The sequence below is a fragment of the Schistocerca gregaria genome, chromosome X (genome assembly GCF_023897955.1).
Source record: "Schistocerca gregaria isolate iqSchGreg1 chromosome X, iqSchGreg1.2, whole genome shotgun sequence".
NCBI lineage: Eukaryota > Metazoa > Arthropoda > Insecta > Orthoptera > Acrididae > Schistocerca > Schistocerca gregaria.
In genome coordinates, this window is record NC_064931.1 from 292,498,101 (window position 1) to 292,520,141 (window position 22,041).

The 22,041-nt window shown below is 38.9% G+C and overlaps 1 protein-coding gene across 1 annotated transcript in view; it reads left to right on the plus strand.

Moving 5' to 3' along the window:
- Nucleotides 1-22,041, plus strand: part of LOC126298969 (exopolyphosphatase PRUNE1-like) — a 134,437-nt gene that overhangs the window by 108,230 nt on the left and 4,166 nt on the right. Inside the window, exon 6 of the mRNA XM_049990587.1 lies at nt 10,123-10,326. Within this exon, the coding sequence (XP_049846544.1) occupies nt 10,123-10,323 (201 nt within the window). The 3' untranslated portion in view covers nt 10,324-10,326. The remainder of the gene's footprint in view (nt 1-10,122; nt 10,327-22,041) is intronic.

Here is a 22,041-nt window from a genome sequence, read left to right on the forward strand (position 1 = left end):
TTCCCACTACTACTTTTCAGTCTCATGCTTGAGAAGCTTGGAGCATATGAATGAAATGCGAAACTATTTCCTTACATAAAGCTTTTTGCTTTTAGTAGGTGTAATAGGCATTTGATATTGGTAATAAGTGAATTCTATTCCGTCATGCTATACAAATTACCATTTGAGCCAAAACAGTCGTATTTATTTTGTGTGTGTTCCAATTGCTGCAATATTAGACAGGCCTATTTCATGTCATCTAGCAAACAGTGACAAAATAGACGTAATCAGATCGAGAAATCTCACTAGTCTTGGGTACTATTCGTATTAACAGCTTTTTCAGTATTAGACGACGACATTCCAATTTTTCATGTAGCAAAACATTTGACGTACTTTGATGAAGTAATAGATCCTTTTGCAGAAAGGAAAGCACACCATATAAAGCTGTAGCAAGATAGGAGAGAAAAAAATGCTAAGACCTAAGAATTGAAGAAATGTGTACTGTCTTGCTTGTCTCTTGTCATTATGTTTCCTATATTTAATTTTATGTCGCACAAAACAGCATATTATTAGTTAATAGGCAATAAAGAGTGCAAATTTTCTGGATAGTTCTTACCCTCCTGGTTACAAATAATCCCACCCAGTATTAATGAGAGAGGGGGAGGGGGGGTGGCAGGATGTGAAATTGGCTGACTGCCAACTGTGAGCAGGACATTTTAATTTCCATTGTCGTGAATATAGTTGCTAGAAAATAGCAGGTCAGCAACTGGAAGCAGTTAATTCCATAAATATCTGGGAGTACGCATTAGGAGTGATTTAAAATGGAATGATCATATAAAGTTGATCGTTGGTAAAGCAGATGCCAGACTGAGATTCATTGGAAGAATCCTAAGGAAATGCAATCCGAAAACATAGGAGGTAGGTTACAGTACACTTGTTCGTCCACTGCTTGAATACTGCTCAGCAGTATGGGATCCGTACCAGGTAGGGTTAATAGAAGAGATAGAGAAGATCCAACAGAGAGCAGCGCGCTTCGTTACAGGATCATTTAGTAATCGCGAAAGCGTTACGGAGATGATAGATAAACTCCAGTGGAAGACTCTGCAGGAGAGACGCTCAGTAGTTCGGTATTGGCTTTTGTTAAAGTTTCGAGAACATACCTTCACCGAAGAGTCAAGCAGTATATTGCTCCTTCCTACGTATATCTTGTGAAGAGACCATGAGGATAAAATCAGAGAGATTAGAGCCCACACAGAAGCATACCGACAATCCTTTTTTCCACGTACAATACGAGACTGGAATAGAAGGGAGAACCGGTAGAGGTACTCAGGGTACCCTCTGCCACACACCGTTGGGTGGCTTGCGGAGTATGGATGTAGATGAAGATGTAGATTGCATCCATTACAATATATACAGATTTGAATTCCACACAGTGAAATACAGTGACGTGCGATAGAAGAATGTTTTATGAAGAGGCGTGGCACTGTACTTTGGCAGACTTAAGTCCAAATAACATGTCTTACATTTCCTCGAACATATAAGTTTTATGTATCGGACGTCTTCAGGAAGATTTTTTTAAAAGTCGATTTTTTAAGTTTCTGTCGTCCTATCTTAAACACTTGGGGGAGGGAGGGGTGTGGGGGTCGGAAATATCATAGATCTGGGCCAGATATGCAGGGCAGTCTGAGCTGTAGTTGGGAGGTGCGTAGTCCCCATGTGACCCGTGTTTACATTTAGTGATTTTGCTGTTTCCTCTTCATTTACTGTTGTCACGTCAAATTAAAACAAAACGAATGTCTGTGGCCTGGAGCTATCAAGTGAATTAAAATACATCCACATAATTACAGATGGCTAAAATGTTATTAGTTTCAGATCTTATTTTATTTCACCTTTCTGACAGTCAAGCATTAATCACCTTGTAGAACATTGAAGTTGTTTTTGTTGGCTTGCAAAAGAAGTTTGGCTTTTATTGATCTTCGCTGCTGAGGCAGTCAGTTTATTTGAAATGAAGTGTCTAATTCTTCGCTATTGGCTAGTTTCTACTGTTCATTGCATTTCAAGTGCACATTTTCATCTTTTACAACATATAGAATTATGCCATAATATAGAACCAAACATGAGATAATACCGTACTGGTACTCCAAGAAAATTTACATCCTGATAACCACACTGAAAAGCTTAATTTCAGATCGAGGCTTACTTCATTGAGAATCTGTACACGCGAATGTGCTCTAGAAGCCGAATTATGCATTTTAGTATGGTTCACGAAATTCTGATGATGCTCTTGGTGTACCCTCTGATGTCTTGTTTCTATTATGACATAATGTAGGATCTTTTAATGTTTTACACATATGAACATACAGGCTTTCTTACGTCATCGTAGCTGCGCAAGTGTGGTGACACCTGTTATCTGACACTCTGGCAACTACTGAAATGAACCTATTTTTAACAAGTCATGGGAAAATATTGCGAATGGTGGTTTGAAAAGCATTAAGCTTAGTTTACACAACGACTTTGGGTTGCGCCACTCATTGTATGGAATGAGTTGCACGCAAATGGTTTCGTATGTGACTGTAGACACAGCAAAGCCAGCATACACTTCAGTTTCGTCATTTTGTGGGTTCCTGAGTCATGTCTGAAATAAAAGTTTCGGCCGCTACACCTCGCATGAGTTGTGATGGAGTTAAAGCTTGTTGCGTGGAATCGCTGCATAAGAAAAAAATAAAAAACGTATTTTGATTCATGACTGAATGAAGAAAAGATGGCAGCTCGGTTGCTCAGCAACTTTGCTAAAATTATTTATAATGGAAGACCCAAGAAGTTCCTTTAATAATTTTAGAATGTCACCAGAACTGTTCATGTTTCTTCTAAATAGAGTTAATTATGCGATAAGGAAAATATACTGTGATGCATGAAGCTCTGTTGCCAGAACTGAAATTACATATCACATTGTGTGCATTACAATTGGGAACATTTGGCACACTAAGAAGATGCAGTTTTAGTTGGTGATGACGCTTTTTCATTAACACCAATAATTATTAACACCAATACTTACTAACATTAACACTAATAATTATTAATATTAACAGCAATAATTATTCGAAGCAGGCTGCATTAAGAAGAGAATGGTTTGCAAACTACTGTCATGAAGATAATCTGTACAGTGGCAATACTTCAAAATTCCAACATACGTGAATGGGGAATACTGCTACAATGTTTTAAATGCATGAATATTAAATAAAGAATGCAACTTCTTGATTTGTGTACCCTTCTCTCCCATCAGCAATATTCCTTAAAAAAGTGTCGGCCAGCTCAAATGATGGGATTTTAGTCTTGTAGACTAGAGCATTCCCACAGCCAGAATTGTACTTCCTTGCATTTTTCTTAATTTAGTTGTATATCTGCTCCTAATTCAGTAAATTTTTCCCTGCAGCTCGGATATTGTCAAACCATCTATGTTCTGACTGCACATGACAGTCTCGGGAGCAGCAGTATGTTGCTTATTTTTGTAATCTACATCACTGAAATCCCACAAACACCTATGCAAAACAAAAATATTCAAAAAGAAAATTTTATTCTCCATTCCACACTTCATATTTCAGTTTGTCCACACACTATGAACACACACAACCTCAAAACACTTGCAACTATTGTCACTAAAGTTGGAACAATCCGAAAGTGTTTAGTTTCACCAATGAGTTGGGCAAACACGCATGCACAGTGGCTGGTAGCACAGTTGCCTGCAACCTTGTGTTGTTGTGTAAACTAGGCTTTACTTTCAAAGTAATTTTCCTTTTATGCAAGATGAACTATGTACGATGAATTTCATAAATCACAGTGTGTTTGACTCATTTAAAAACCAACTCATTGAGGGTGAGCCATTTAGAAGAATTTTGAGCCCAGAAGACCAGACATTTATGTCGTTATTAAACATTTTGCTGGCACGTTTGTGTGATGTATCTTAAAGTGTAACACACGCAAAAAGATCAACCTTATATGTGAAAGCTTAGCTTCTCTTGCAGCTTATTAATCTGTAGGTAGTGGAGAGCGAGCATGGTAATTACAACGATAAATAATCACTTGCATTCCCATCACTTATTATGAATACTTTAATTCTCGCAGCATATACGCAATGCATGAAACATGGCCCGCGTACTACAGAGAACTGATGAGGCAAATACACAGTTGTTCTTGCCGTGGTATGGTAGTGATACTATTGGGGGGGGGGGGGGGGTGAGCCAGTGGTTCTACGTCCTCACATATCTTGGAGATCAACATTACATGTGAACGAGTTGCTTTCCTTGTAGCAACAATATGTTTATTAATTTAAACCGTTAACTTTTCCTATTTGTGTGTTTGTGCTACGTGACAGTGATGTTGCTATTGGCTGACTACACATGTCCTATACTGTGAATATCCGCTGTCATCGGCTGGCAAGATAATGTGACATGAGCTGTGATTGGCTTACAAAAGTGCATCACATTCTCAATTTCAATGCCTCGGAAAGTAACTCGCAGTGTTTGGTGGCATTCACATTTATACTTTCGTAATACGAAAATATGCAGCATACATGTTGCTGCAGATCAAAGATCTTTCCAAAATGTTTTTTTTTTCCTCCCTACTTTTGTTTTCTAAAGTGCTGAGAAGTTCTAAACCGATGTATAAAAACTGTAGCCATGCAAAGGACTGATAACTTTTACAGTTCTGAGGGAAAGTAAACTGTCAGTTAACACAGAAAAAGTGGATTTCCACCCAAGAGAAAATCTATTTTTAACTGGGAAATCTGGGAAAAGTTAGGAAATTTTTTTTCCTCGTCCGTGTACACATCCTGTTATAACAACATTAATTGGTTAGTGTACCATGTTCAGAGATTTGGACGTCAATATGCCCCTGCAATATTGTGCCTTCCCACACCACAACACCTCAACCACCAAAACAGCCATGTTCAGCAATGTTGTAGTTACCCTCATATGGCAAGAGATGGGAATGTGTAATGCACCCAGGAACATTGCATATTTATTTAAGTTACTATGTGTAGTATGCTCTAGTAGTTGTTTCTGTGAATGGTCCAAGTTTCAGTGAGCTATGTTACTTAGCAGTTACACATCATGTGAAAGTTACTTTCATTCTTAAGTTTTGCACACCAGTGTATGAGCCTCCACTTGTACCCTCTGTGGGCACTTGACAGTGATATGCAAAGTATGGATGTAATTTCCGGTGCTAAGGTACTTTAGAGATGTTGTTTATTTACTTATTCAGGTACTGAGTTGAACAAAATATAAATATTCAATGTTGTTGTTGAAAAATGTTTGGTTTTTCAGTGATGACAGAGTAGTTACGTGTGGGCATGAAGGGAAGTGTGTAGGGTACTTTTACTTCTGTTAATAGTGTCTTAATTCTCCAAATTTACGTATACAGTTGTTTCACAATATTATAACATGCTGTTGAAACATTTTAGTTTCCAGCTGTGAAAATGAGGCTTTGTGTGTAGAAGGTCTTGTAATATCCGTGTCTTGTAAATTTTTTGACAGTTTCATCTGACAGTAAATGATAGCAACTAAAATTGGTTAAAAAAAAGGACAGTGCATTGTATGAAATTGCATTTCTTGGAAGGAAACAGCAAATCATTATAGTGAAAACTACAGAGGACAAAATTTACAGGAAAGTGGAAATAGAATTCTTTAACTATTCAGTTGTTTTTGTTATATGCAAAAAGCAACTGTTGAGGAGATAGCATAATTGTGGCATTCCAAAAAAAGTAGCTATTGACATTAAAATAATGCTGAAATAGTGGTATTATTTGTCACCAGCTGGCTATATGCAAGTCTGAATGAAACCCCTAGTTTTTTTACACAAGATACACAGAATATGCTTCATAATGGAAATGGTAAAGAAATTTTCTGCAAATAAATATATTTTTGGAGACGAACCCTGGTATACTCTCAGTATGTTAAATAGTGTCAGAATTTCATGACTTTAAATTGAATTTTAGCTATCTCTTTCTTATTCTAAACAATTATTTAGAAATATAGGAGATGACTCACCTAAAGGCAAAAGGGGCTGCATCATCAACAGATACATACACAAAAGGTACAGAGCTTTACTTTGCTAGCTTTCGCAATGGGATTCCTTTATCAAGCTGTTGGAGAAAACACACACACACACACACACACACACACACACACACACACACACACACACACCTATTGCCCTCCATTGTGCTTATTCGACTGCCGCATGGTCAATGGTGAATGTACTGCGTTGAGGTTGGGGTGCAGTGTAGGGTGGGGTGAGAGATGGAGAGAGGCGGGAGGCATGGAGGGGTTGGGAAGAAGTGCCTAGTTACTTGTGGGAGAGTGGAGAGCAGTCTGTGAGCTAACTGGGGGGGGGGGGGGGGGGGGGGGTTGCAGGTGGAGGGGGCACCTGGCAGACGGCTGAGCACTTAATTTCACAGACTAGGACATGAGATGGCAGCACACAACTAGCTGACGTGTATTGAGTGGGGTGATGGGAAAGGGGCATTGTGTGTGTGTGTGTGTGTGTGTGTGTGTGTGTGTGTGTGTGTGTGTGTGTGTGTGTGTGCACTCCCCCCCCCCCCCCCCCCCCCCACACACACACACCATTTGGTGGGGGACAGAGAGCTTAGGTTTAGGCCAGGGACGTTACAGGAGTGAAGGAGGTGCTGTAAGGATAGGTCCCGTCTGTGCAGCTCAGAAAATCTGCTGGTGGTGGGGAGGATACAGATGGCATGGGTTGTGAAGCAGCCAAAGAAATCTCACATGTCGTGCTGTGCTGCATGTTGTGGACTGGGTGGTCCACCTTGTTTTTGGCAACTGTTTGACATTGGACGTTCATTCCAGTTCACAGCTGGTTGGTTGTCATACCAATGTAAAACACTGTGCAGTGGTTGCAGTGGCGCTGGTATATAACATAGCTGCTTTTTCAGGTGTGCTGGGGTAGGTCCTCACATCCGTCCCAAGAACAAACCACAAAGAAGTGCCCCCCCCCCCCCTTGTCATCCAATACTATCCAGGACTGGAAAGACTGAACCACGTCCTTCGTCAGGGCTTTGATTGACTATCATGCTCTGAAATGAGGAACATCCTACCCAACTTACTTCCATCCCATCCCAAAGAGGTGTTACATCTCTCACCCAATCTCCTCAACATCCTAGTCCATCACGGTGCCACTCCCAGTCACAATCCCCTTCCACAGGGATCATACCCTTGTGGAAGATCCAGATGCAACAAGACCTGCCCGATCCACCTACTCCAGTCCAGTCACAGATTTATCCTACCCCATCAGAGGTTGGACCACCTCTGAAAGCAGCCATGTTATATACTAGCTCTGCTGCAACGACTGAACAGTGTTTTACATTGGTCTGACAACCAGCTGAATGAACGGCCAATGTCAAACTGTTGCCTAAAACAAGGTGTACCACCCAGTTGCATAACAGCAGAGCACAAGAAGTGATATTTCAATGGCTGCTTCACAACCTGTGCCATCTGGACCCTCCCCAGCACCACCAGCTTTTCTGAGCTGCGTAGATGGGAGCTATCCTTACAGCACATCCTTCGCTCCCGAAACCTCCCTGGCCTAAACCTAAGGTAACTAGCTGTCTCCCCACCTCCCACCCCCACCAAATTGTGTGTGTGTGTGTGTGTGTGTGTGTGTGTGTGTGTGTGTGTCACAACACCCCTTTCCCATTACCCCCTGCCCTAGTCTGTGAAATTGGGTGCTCAGTCGTCTGCCACATGCTGCCTCTACCTGCACTCCTAGCTAACTCGTGGATGACTCTCCCATGAGCAACTAGACGCTTCCCCCCAATCCCTCCCTGCCTCTCGCATTTCTCCATTCTTCACCCCACCCCCACCCCACACTGCAACCCCACCTAACTCACTTTCTGTACATTATTATTGTAAACAATACTTTTATTGACTATTGATTTGGGTTGTGCTATTATTAGACAAGTGGTTTTATTAATACTTTGGTGCAGTGGTTTATTTTTACACAGTCTGTTTTGCCTGTAGTTGTGTCTAAAAGGTACCTGTTGTAAAATGAGCTTCCACAAGACTTTACTGGAGTTGCAATAGAGAAAGAGAGGTGACAATGACCTGCAGAAGTAGATGACTGATATATCTTAGCAGACTGTCAGTAACTGGTCTTTAGACACTAAACTGATGCTTCAGAACTTCAGAAGGAAACATTAGTGCCATTGGAGAAAACATTAAGTGTGTGAAGATAATCAGTAGGTCATCTTACAGAATTAAGACATTATTGGTAAAGTTGCTTGGTAATAATTGGAGTTAAGATTATTGCTTTTCGATCCATGTTCTTAAATCTTATTGTTTATTGTATGTGCATGTAATGCTTCCTCAAGATATATACATAAATTAAGGGAAAAAGCAACCACTCACCTATAGCGGATTGATGCATGCAGCACAGAGGTACATAACAGAAACCAGCATTAACACTACCTTTCAAACACTAGTGCTCGCTCTCTCTCTCTCTCTCTCTCTCTCTCTCTCTCTCTCTCTCTCTCACTCACACTCTCCTGTAGCCATGGCAAGTCCAAATAGTCTTGTTGTGGGTGTGTACATTTGGGTGTCTTGGTAATATGTAATGTGTGTACTTTAGTTAGAAAAAGAGCTAGTGCTTGAAAGTTGGTAAACTGAATAGTCTTACCATGGCCACAGGAGTGTGTGTTTGTGCCCCATGTATGGATTTGCTTTATTTGAGTGGTTGCATTCCCCTTGTTTTACATATTGCTTCATTCAGGAATTTCCATTGTTTTCATACATTGCTCTGGAAACAGATTTCTATGTTCTTTTCAACTCATAAATCAAAATGTCATAATGCTTTGGCTCTGTCACTGGTTGTGGTAGTCTAGAGGAAATAGCGTAGACACTGGGCCTGGAGGTCCTGGGTTCAATCCGAGATAGTAGCAGGGATTTTTCCTCATTCAAGTCCATCCAGGATGGCTCTAGGTCCACTCAGGCAACGTTCAAATGAGTACCAGGGATGTTTCCCGGAATTTAAAGGTGGTTGATGTGATGATCCCACCAACTTCTTGCTCCTAGTGCTGTTGCATTTAGGCCAATAATCTGGTCACAGACATTCAGCACAGACTTTCACCTTGGTTCACTCTGTATCTTTCAGTTAAGAAAGATGTGGCATTTGTACTGGCACTTAGTCTTATGTCACAGGTGGTGGAGAAAAAGCAAAATTTTGTGAAACACATTGTTCATGCATTGAAGTGTATGAATATCAAATTAGGATCCGTCTGTTTCATTTGAATGATGGTAGTAGTTTTGGGTTATGTAGGACGCTTGTGTGATTTTCTTTGGCCCATTCTTGCAGTGCTGTGCCAATCTTATGATTTTGTGTTCTTGTGTGACATCATCAGTTACTATTTTGTGTGATATCATCAGTTACTATTTTGTGTGATATTTTAGCAGGTAGCTTGATGATGGAATCAGCACCTTGTGGATTGTGTGCGCATTTGTTTAATGGCCTTTGATTTCCATAATTAGAACTTCAAACTCTTCCTAAGTGACAACTTGTGATAGGATCTGTATACTATGTTGAACAACATTGATAATTTTGTATTTGTGGTGGTGTCTGATAACAATTTGCATTTTGATTATTCTTATTCTGCTTGTGTAGATCTTGTAGCAGATGCTCATTTGATGGTGACAGGAGTTCTATATTCCCTGAAATAATAGCCAACTTTGCTCCTACAAAGCACACAGACAGTGATTTCAGTGTGAAATGTTTAGGAGGCATTCTAGCTGTTTGCCCAGAAAATGAGCAATTCTTGCATTGACCAAGATTCTCTAGTGAGTTATGAACTTGCAGGAGGAATGTTTCTTGTTCCCCTTGAATAAGCGAAGCTATTCCACAGGGCAAGTGGCTTTCATTTTCATTTGGTGTGGTAGAGGACTTTGTTTCCAAAATTAATGTTTATTTACATAATGCTAATTGTAGTTAAGAGAGTATTGTGATGCTCCAACCATCACATATGGTATAGTATTTTCATGTTTATGATGATGCCTGTCAACTTTTGTGTTTAGTATATTAATGGTGGTAGGTCAAATAATGTTTTATAAGCTAATTTGTTTTGTTTCCTAAATTTTTTACCAGCTGACAGATAGCCTGACAAAATCCAAGACTCCCAATCTTCAGCTTCAACCTATAAAAAAAATTTCTGACAGTGGAAAGGTGGTACTTTTCCGGCAACTGAATAAAGATGCTTCAAGGAAACAGATAGTACCTTTGGTGAAAGAGGCAGTCATAAATTATGAAAGAACACATGGACCGAGTTGTAGTTCTACCAGAAGCTGAGAGGTGAGTCCTAAGTCAAATAGTGTGTGCTGTCTGCTGTAGTAGGTAAAGACTTCCAGGTCTACACTTGACTAGATGATTCCTAAAAAGGTATCATTTTTAAATACATGAGACACCAAGACATCTGAATATTTTCACGTAGTGTAATCATTGTGCGGTAACATGCAGTTACATTGTGCGGCCAATCTACAAGGAGGTTCATGATAGTTCTAACAAATTTTGAGGGACAATTGGCCACAAACTGAGGATCATTTTTGGTGAAGGAACATACTGTTTTTACTCCATCATTAATCAGTGTGATGCATTTGTCATGGTACACAATACACAGTATGCAGCTGGCAGTTATTTGTCTGCTGTTTAGCCCTCTGTGTGCTTTATCATTTGTTGTTTACATGTGAGGGTACAGATTACACATGGATTGTGAATTGTTTAAGCCCAGTGGCATGATTAAGTATTACAGTGAAGCGAGAGGTAATAGAAGTCACACTTACTGTGCCTATGAACATGAATTTTTTAACTGGAGGCATTCACTTTATATGTCTTTGCTGCACTTTATCAATCTCTCCAAGAAAGTCTTCATTCTCATGTTGTCAATAGAAGGGATGCTGTGAGAACACCAAGTTTAGAAGATGCTATGACAGTTTTAGTAATGCGTCTTCAACCAGCACACTTGCTGTGGCATGTTCAGTGGATATTGCTGGAGTACAGCGTATGTGTGTGTACCTTCAGAAGCTTCAGGCATTAGGACCACTCAATTTCAATAATCAAATGGAGTTCATGCAGTGGTTCCTTCATCAAAATGCTAAGGATGCTTTCTTACACACACACACACACACACACACACACACACACACACACACACACACACACACAAGTGTTATTTACAGATGGTGGACCTACTTCCCACTAGGTCATTGTTTTAGCAGTAAGAACAGACTGGAAGAGCCCACATGTGATCGTTATTGGATCTGCTTCTATGAACATTTTGTATGGAATTGTTGGTAATCATATCCTAAAAACTGTACTTCTTTCTGCACAATTTAGTGGAGCGCCTGACCATCAGTTTTTGCATGTCAGGTGTATGGTGTACATTATTCCAATTGCCACCATAGCTGAACAGATTTCAAGAATCATCAACATGTTCCACAGTGTGAAAGAGAATTCTTGCCTGGGTTATTCCAACGTTGTGTTGGCTATCAGACGCTAGGTAGATGTTGCAAGAGTGTTGGCCTGCACTTAAACTGTCATTAGTTTGAGTTGCCATCTGGTTAAGTGAATACAACTCTTGGCTGCCTGTCTCATCATCTACGAAGTTGAGCGACTTTCCCAGGTCGTTCTTTGGAGCACTGTCTGAGGACCACTCCTCTCTTGAATTGGTCAGATTGTGATGATTTTCTTTTGAGTTATTACTATTGGGGCCTTCAGCTTACAAATAACTTGAATTTCTGGCTAATAAGGCCTTCAGCCATGAGTGCAACTTGCTTAAGAAATTTTTATTTGACATTGTGTTTTTAACAGTCAAATTTGATCATTGTTCCTTATTGTCAACCTTATTTGCAATTGTTTTCAAATAAAGTGTACACAATTTGAAAAAAAGACACTGAGCAACCCATGGTAATTGAGCACGGCCCCATCCACACTGAATGCTGCCTTTCCCTAAGTACCATGTTTCAAACTTTGTGCAAATTGCACTTTATCCTTTCGAGCAAATAAAAGACAGAGTTGCTTGTGCAGCAGATGGATGCTATGACACATTTGTATACAACAGTGCCATTGATTGACTAGTTTACTATTTCTGCAGATTTTTACATCTAAAACATCGTATTACTATTTGTAGAAAATAATTCATTGCTCTTGTTGGAACCTTGGCCTGTACATAATGACACCTGTGTCATTAGGATGATGATGAAAAGGCTGTCATTGTAATTCAGATTCCACCTAGAACTAATAGTGTGATTCAGCCTCTCAATAAAAAAAATATTTCAACAATGTAAAACATTTTTTCAGAAAACTGACACACTCTGTAACTTCCAATAACTTCTTTTCATTTCAGGCTTATCCGCAGAACAGTATTGTTAAACTACAGTCGTTTCTGCATTGTCAGTTTGCATTGCCACATTTTATGAAATTGATCAAGTATGCCTGGTTGCCCGGTACACAGCATAATATGCTGAACTGTGGCCATGACCATTTATTACTCCATTCCGGTTCTGTATAAATAAAACTAGTAGTTTCTGTGAAGTGCTTGAAATCCTTCAATAGTTTGTCCAGTGTGCCTGGTGTAAGGAAAGTGTTTGTTTTGTCATCTAATAGCCACTTTGCATTTTTGTGATGATTACAGGGAATAAACAAGAAAATGTTTCACCATTAGCAAAATATATATTATTTAAAAATTATCATAAGAACTTGTGATGAAGCAAACTGGGATAATTTTTCTTCCCCTCTCGTTTTGCCATCTGCCTCCTTAAATTTGTTTTGTTACTTTTAACTATTTACCATTAGCATACACGAGTATAATCTGCAGTTTCATAAAAGAGAAAGGCTGGCAGTCAGTTTTAAGGAATATAACACCATATCTAATTTTGTGCTTAGTTTTATGTATGTAATTGATTTTCTAATTTATTTTGACTATTCCTAGTTAGTATCTTTTGTTATTCGGTAAAATCAGTAATTGTTTTGTATCGCGAATTCTATTGTTGACATATAAACCAGTATAAATTCTGTACTAATTATAAACGTTTGGAGGAACGGCTAATGGTATTCTTAAAGGATCTATTTGGCTATATTCACAAACATGTTAGCAAAACCAGCCCTTAATTAATTCCAAAGTAATTAACAGTTTTGTCAAAAGTAGTATTTACATAACTATATGTTAATTTCATCAATTAAACAAATAAGTCTGGTTAACCCATGTAGTAAAAGAAACTGTTACAAAGACAGAATTTTTTGTTGTATTCAGTTAATTTAATGAGTTAAGTTTTAATTCTAATTTCTGGTAATTTAACTTTAAACAATGTGTAGTTTCAGGGCCTATTATTGTGATGATATACAAGGGCCCGATTTTTTATCACGAGACAGTCAGGCCATGGTCAAGTTTCAGACGGGGAATCTGCGTTGCTTAGAATGACAACAATGCATCAACTTAACAGTGAAATAAGTGTTACACCAATAGGCTGTGTGTGAAAACAATGACAGTGTCTGCTCCATACATACCTCATTATTCTTCGAGAACTGTGAACGTTGTGGTGACGTTTTACTGCTCGTAGATGTTCAACAGGAAACTATTGTAGCAGTATGTGGATGTTTGCATGTGAACTATTAATGAGGCTTATCGAAAGTTAAACAGTAGTGTACTGGCCATATAAATGTGTATATGGATGGGGGAGGGGGGTTGTGAAAAGTGAAAGTAAAAGTAAAAGACAGTGAAATGCAACTGTGCATCTGTCAGCTACATTATTTACAGTAGTCACTGTCTAAATTACAAACCCCATTTTTCAGCCTGTGTAGCAACACAGTACATCGACACCGAGGACAACAAATGAAATAAGTAAAGCCGGTGGAACCGCTGCAAATTGTGCTACAGGAATTGTTGTAAAATACTTAGTCAATAAATTAAAGTCCCAATTAATGGAAATCATCTGTAATGTAACATCATACACTGGCTTGATTTTTCTTTCTTTTGACAATCACTTGTATGACAAATACAATTATGCACTAAAAGTTATTCAGAAAATTACTGATTGGAGATGTGTTTGGCATTATTTACGTGCTTAAAATCTGCATATGTGCACTTTGGACTGCACATTACTTTCTCATGTCATGGTTGCTTCTGCTTGTTCTTAGATTGTGCGGTGGGCAGGAAGGCCTCAACAAACCACCGTTGCAAGTCATTATTTGTGCAGCAGGAATGAGTTGCTTTAAAACTTTTTTTATATACTTGCAGTGGACCATAGCAGTTAAAATGTTGATGCTGCATTTCTTTATGTGTATGCATCCTGTGTGAAAAATTTCAGGGTAGGTTTCGGCACATCAGATTGGCCATTCCGTTGTAATTTTACATGTAATTTTAATAAAATATTCTGAACAAGCCTCGTGTAATAAGCGACAGTGAGTTAGAACATTTAATTTTTCCAGCTGCAACTTATTTTATAACTAAACTAGAATTTCTTTCATCTTTTGCTTTGTGAGGAGTTTACCTCTTTCTGTCTGAGCCACCATTACAGCAATGAAAGAATGACTGCATTATCAATAACTCCATAACTGTATGCTACTGCAGCTGTAACCATAGATTGAAATTTCACTGCGGAAGTGTATTTAAAGTGAGATGTTTTTATTCCTGTACTGTATGTGGAAATCACCAGAATAAAATTAAGTAAAGGTATCGTTAGAATCCCTCGTTCATACTTTATTTCTGTATTAATCAAAGCAGAAGCTTTTAATAATCATCATATAACTGAAGGAGTTTGCCAAACTTCACTAATTATTACTACATCATTATTTATTAGTTCACAGGTGCTTTTCTGCCACTTATTTTCACTACTTTTGAATGGAGGAGCTGGAAGAATTGAAATGTCAGACATTCACCACACAGATTACTCATATTTACATTAAGAATTCATATTCAGAGCATCAGCAAAATTTTCTGTCACAAGAGCTGACAAGAAGCCTGTAATGTAGGTATAAGTCTGCATCCAGTATTATAAGTTATGAGATATCCTCAGTGGGGGGAGGGATTGAGGAGAGTGACTGACTATAAAATTGGTGTGATAGAATGTAAGACTTGTTAATTGCCTCTGTAATGAGATGATAGTATGCAGTAAAGGGAATTAGGTTGCTGGCAGGAAGATACAAGTTAGGCCACTTTGCTGCGATTAACTGGCATGTAATGTATGTGTGTTTTGTGTAGGGTGCAGGAAGGTTGATGTTATTCACACACTGTTGCGTATTTCTTACACAGGTAGAAATTAACCGTGGGGTGTAATACAACTAACAATGACCACGGATAAAATGAAATAGTGGTAGTTTGATGTCATGAATAAGCAGTGTATGAATAGTCTCAACAAATCCTTGGATCAACTGCCCACCTGTGCCATTGCATTACACCTCAATAATTCTCATATTGTGGTAGCCTGGAGATTCATCCATATGAAACCATCAGGGACTAAATTAATAAAATTCTGCGCCAACTATGAGGCTCAGCATACAAAATCAGCACCACTCACGGCTTGAACCTATTGTTAATTGGGGTTTCCTCTGTCTTAATTGTACTGCAAGCTGAAAAGCTCTTCAGCACAGGCTCTTTTTGCTTTTATTGACAAAACTTCAGCAGTGATTGTATCGTAAACATTAAGAGTAGATGATACTTTTTGTCCTTTTAGTATTTGTGGACAGAGTGGCAGTTTTTCTTGAGGATGACTTGTTTTATAAATTGCTGTCAGTGTTTGTGTTCCTTGTTACACCTTCTGATGACAACTGATTCCACCCTAATGTCAGCAGAAGCTGGAATTGAACTTACACGACACACATTTGCTGAATCCGTTAAGTTGGTCTTCGCATGTAGTATACTTGCACAATAAAGTTCCTCGATTTGGAACTTTGTTATTCGTAGCTTACGAAGTCACTCTGTTGATGTTCATGTTTTCCTGTCTGTGATATATTGTCTTGTCATTTGTGTTTCTCTGTTTTGGGTTAGCCTGATGACACTGTTCTTAAGAAAACTGTCTTCTAAGTCTATAATGATCAAAAGATGAATGCTGGAGCTGTTCACTAGCTGTGAGGTAACATGGTCATGCTGTAAAGTGAAAGCTGCCTTAGCTGTTGGTTCCAGTCTCAATGGAGGTCAGACTTTCACCTACTCCATGACAGAGCTACAAGCAGCCAGATTGAAAATCAATAAGGGTATCTTGAGAAAACTTATTTGTGGGAGTCTTCTCACTACTTCCAGTACACCATAGTGTAAAGGTTAAAAACGTAAAATACTACACACTTGATAAAATCTTTTCCTTCTTCCGCTGCCACAATTTTTGGTTTTTGTGAATACAGGGTTTTTCATTATCTATCCACTCCAACTGTCTCATTTCCATACTCTTGAGTAAGATACAGGACTTCATGAAAATACAGACTATTTCAAAGTCCAGAGTGCATAATGTCTTGGTAATTAGTGCTGATTGAGGCATGATTGTGTTACAGATACTTAATGTTTTATTAAAATAAGCATTTGTTGTAAGGTTACTGTGATAACCTGTAATTAATTCACATTAGTGTGCTGCAGATTTTAATACAGGGTGTATACGGCCCGGGACAACCGCAAGATCCGGGAAAAACCTGGGAATTTTTTCATCTGGGAGAAAACTGGGAAAATCTGGGAATTTTTTTAGAATTCTGGGAATTTTTTCATCTGGGAGAAAACTGGGAAAATCTGGGAAGTTTTTAGAATTCGAGGAATTTTTTATTGTTTTAGTTTTCAGTTAAATTTTTGTAACTTTGACTGGTAAGAACCAATACACTAACAAAGGATATTACTGTATCTCACTACTGGCATTATGCCAGAATAAAGAACATGAGATCATACAGCACTGGTACTCCAAGAAAATTTATATCTGGATCTGGACATACGAATGTGTACTTTAAGCTGAATTATGCATTTCAGTATGGTTCACAAAATTCTGATGCTCATGGAGTATCCTGTAGTATCTTGTTTCTTTTATGGCATAATGTAAGATCTTTTAATTTTTTACTCATGTGGGCTTCCCATGCCATCGTAGCTGCGCAAGTGTTGCAATGCCTGTTATGTGGTGCTCTCTGGCAGCTGCCGAAACGAAACATTTGTAACAAGTCGCAGGAAAATATTGTGAATGGTTGTTTGAAAAGTGTTACTTTCAAAGTAAATTTCTTTTTATGAAGATGAACTAAGTGCGAGAATGTATGATCAATTTCTTAAACCACAGAGCATTTGACTCTTGTCTAAAAATCAACTCTTCGAGGACTACCATTTAGAAGAACTTCGAACCCAGAAGATGAGACATTTATGTCATTGTTAAAAAGTTTACTGGCACATTTGTGTGATGTATCTTAAAGTGTAATACGCGCAAAAAGGATCAACATTATATGTGAAAGCTTTTCTTTTCTTGTAGCAACACTATTTATATTAATTTAAACCATTAACTTCTCCTGTTTTTGTATTCGCACTACTTAACAATAATGTTGCTATTTACTGACTACAACACTTGTTCTATGCTCTGAATACTCACTGTCATCGGCTGGCAAGATCACGTGACATGAACTATTAGTGGCATACAAATTCGCATCGCGATCTCGATTTCAATGCTTCGGAAAGTATCATGCGGTGTTTGTTGGGGTTAGAATTTATAAGTTTTGTAATGCGAGAATATGCAGTGTACCTATTGCTGCACATCAAACATCTTTCCAAAACGTTTTTTTTTTTCCCCCCGAGTTCTGTTTTCTAAAGTGTCATGAAATTCTATGCCGGTGTATAAAACAGTAACATAACCATTCAAAGGACTGATAAGTTTAGAGCTATGAGGTAAAGTATACTGTCACTTAAAACAGAAAAAGTGTATTTTCACCTGGGAGAAAGTGTATTTTTAACAGAGTAATTTGGGAAAATCCAGGATTTTTTTTCCTTGTCCACATACACACTCCGTAATAGCATTTTTCCATTAGTTTATTATACATAACAGTAAATGTGAGATAGAAATTAATCATCAGCAATGTATTCTCTCACATTACCTAATAGAGTCTGAAAGTGGTTTGATAGTTCATCGCTTCCACTCTTGTAGAAGCATACTGATTCAGAGTTAGAGGTTACCAAGCCAGATCTGAACTGCAGTTTTACCCAGAAAGGAATTTTCTTGATGGTTGTTCAATAGGGAATGGGAAAAGTAAACATTTAGAGTATTGAAGATCAGAAGAATAAGTGCATGTTTAACAACTTCCCAAATAAACTTCTTGATAGTTCTTTCAGGGATGCCAGCAGAGTACCTTATCGTGTAGTAGCAACACTTGATGTAAGTAACAGATGCTACCTGTAATGGAAACACCCCTCGGGAGGAGTTCATACTGCATAACATACTTTTATTACCACTGGATGCCTAATATTATCTGTTCACACCACGCTTAGCTCAAGGAGATGTACTTTCTTAGGGGTTAGCCATTAATTTCTTCTTCACAAGTTGACATAAAGGTATCATAACTTCTGAACCTTGCCCTCTAAATGCAAATGTTGCAAGAATGTTAAATTTTGCTGTTCATCAAATATGACAATTAATAAGAATTCCTGAATGTTGAAAATAATACATGCTAGAATAATCTTTCTTGAAACAAGAAAATCCTTTTCTAATGCAATTTCTCTGATAGGACTAGCCTCCACACGATTCAAATATTTTGAATTGCCTCCACTGCCTTCAACCCTCTACTGACACCAAAATTAACAGTACATCACAAACATTGGACTTTTTCCAGTTGCTATTCTATTTTGAGAAGTGGAAGCATCCTTGCCTGTGGCTATCGAGTGTGCATGGTGCAGTCGTCTGCAAGTTGTGACTCGCGTTGGCACCAGTGATACGTGTCACATGGGTTCTGAGACCATCCTCAGTTCATACAGGCAGTTGGCGGAGGTGCTAGCATTGCGTGTGGGGTGCAAGCAGGGCTCACAATTTGCAGCATTGTTCCCAGAGTTAATCGGGGTCTTCTGATTTGAAGCCGAGTGGGGGTTGTGAACCGAAGGCTTTGTCGACTCTTTGACAGTTCTGGCAGCAGATTTTTAGACCTCCTTTATTGTGTGGGGATTTGTAGGACTCCCTTTGATATGTCAGGGGTGCACTACACAAAGGAGGCAGCAACTTTGGTAGCAGAATACTTTTGGAGTGCACATGAGGGTTTCTTAGGCTAGACGGTAGTTTGAGGTGCTGTGAGGAACACTCACCAGTCAATTCACAGCAAGGGAAGTCAGACGGCATTCAAAATAAGGACACTTCAACTGTCAAAATTGTATCAGTAAACTGCCAAAGTATTTGTTATAAAGCTCCCGAATTTACTGCCCTCTAAGAAAGTTCTTGTGCTCAAATTGTTCTTGGGACCGAGAGCTGGCTGAAACCTGAGGTGGAAAGCTCTGAGATATGTAGCGAGTCTTTGAACTTATATCGGAAAGGCAGATTAGAGGCCATAGGAGGTGGGAGTGTTCATTGAAGTTGACAAAAATATTGTCTATTGAGGTCGAGTGGAGTGTGTCAGTGAAGTTACCTGGCCATTTAAAACAGGTGTAGGTGAAACCAAGTTAATTGCTGGACGATTTTATTGGCCACCTGATTCCTCTGTGAAAGTTCTAGAGTCATTCAAAGAATGTCTACAGTCAATAGTGCGTAAATACCCACATCATTCAATACTAGTTGGAGGCGACTTTAACCTACCGAGTATAGAGTGGGATGTCCATGGATTCATTGCAGGTGGTACGGAGAGAAAGTCATGCAAAACAGTTTCTAACACATTTTCTGAAAACTGTTTTGAGCAGCTAGCTTGGCAGTCCACACACAATGGAAATGCCTTAGATCTTGTAGTTACAAATAGGCCTGACCATTTTGACAGTGTCAGTATAGAAATGGAGATTAGCGAACATGTCATTATAGAAACTGTGATTACAAAAGCTAATAAACCAGTCAAGAAAGCTAGGAGAGTGTTTCTGCTAGATAGAGCAGATAAGCAGTTGTTAGCAATGTCTCACTTAAACAGTGAATTGACATCACTTAGCTCCAGTAAGATGGATGTAGAGGAATTATGGGCAAAGATTAAGCATATTGTAGGTTGTGGTCTGAAAAGTTATTTCGGTAGTAAGTGGATAAATGATGAAAAAGTCCACCATGGTTTAATAACAAAATTAAGAAGATGCTGAGGAAGTGGTTCAAAAGAGAATGCACAAATGACAACAAGTGAAGGTTAGTAGAGATTCTTGTATCTGTGAAAAGATCTACGCACGAAGCATACAACAGTTACCACCGTCGCACCTTAGCAAAAAAATCTGGCAGAGAACCCGAGAAAATTCTGGTCCTATGTAAAACTACTTAGTGGGTCTAAGGCTTCCTTCCAGTCCCTTGTTGACCAGTCTGGTGTGGCAGTCGAGGATAGCAAAATGAGAGCCAAAGTTTTAAATTTCAGATTCAATAAATTGTTCACACAGGAGGCTCATGCAAACATATTTCCATTTGACCATTGGACAGACTTCCATATGGATGACGTAGAAATCAGCATCCCTGTTGTAGAGAAACAACTGAAAGATTTGAAAGCAAGTAAATCACCAGGTCCATCTACCATCTACATCTACATCCATACTCCGCAAGTCACTTGGAATCCCAGTTTGGTTTTACAAAGATTGCTGTACGGTACTGTCCCCTTACCTAGTCTGCATTCATCGTGAATGTGTTGCCCAGCACAAGGTCCCGAGTGACTGGAAAAAAGCTCAAGTGACTCCAGTGTATAAGAAGGATAAAAGAACGGACCTGCAAAATTACAGATCAATATTCTTAACTTGGGTTTGCTGCGGAATCCTTGAACATATTCTTGGTTCAAATATATTAAACTTTCTTGAGACTGAGAAACTTATGTCTTCGAATCAGCATGATTTTAAAAAGCGTCACTTGTGCAAAACTCAGTTTGCCTTTTTTCACATGATATACTGTGAACTATGGATGACGGGCAACAGGCAGAGTCCATACTTCTAAATTTTCAGAAAGCATTTGACACGGTGCCCCAATGCGGGCTGTTAATGAAGGTAAAAGCATATGGAATAAGTTCACATATATATGAGTGACTCAAAAACTTCTTAAGTAATAGAACCTAGTATTCTGTCCTCGAAGGTGAGTGTTCATCAGAGACAAATCTATCTTCAGGAGTGCCCCAGGGAAATGTGATAGGACCGGGGAAGTGTGATAGGACCGCTGTTGTTCTCTGTATACATAAATGATTTGGCAGACAGGGTGGGCAGCAATCCGTGATTGTGCACTGATGATACTGCGGTGTATGGTAAGGTGTCGAAGTTAAGTGACTAGAAAGATACAAGACACTTGAGACAAAATTTCTAGCTGGGTGTGATGAATGGCAGCTAGCCTTAAATGTGGATGAATGTAAATTAATGTGGATGAGTAGGAAGAACAAACCTGTAATGTTCAGATAAAGTGTTACTAGTGTCATGCTTGACACAGGTAACTCATTTAAATATATGGACATAATGTTTCTAAGCGATATTAGATGGAATGAGCATGCGAGAACTGTGGTAAGGAAGGCAAGGTTGACTTCGGTTTATTGCGAGAATTTTAGGAAAGAGTGATTCACCTGTAAAGAAGACCACATATAGGACACTGGTATGACCTATTCTGGAGTACTGCTCAAGTATTTGTGATGTGTACCAGGTCAGATGGAAGGAAGGCATCAAACCAATTCAGAGGCAGGCTGCTAGATTTGCTATCAGTAGGTTCAAACAATATGTAAATGTTACAGAGATGTTTCAGGAACTGAAATGGGAATCCCTGGAGGGAAGGAGACATCCTTTTCAAGAAACACATGTGAGAAACTTTAGAGAACTGACATTTGAAGCTGACTACTGAACGATTCTACTGCCGCTAGTATACATCGTGCATAAGGACCACAAAGATAAGATATGAGAAATTAGGGCCCATATGGAGGCATATAGACAGTCGTTTTTCCCTC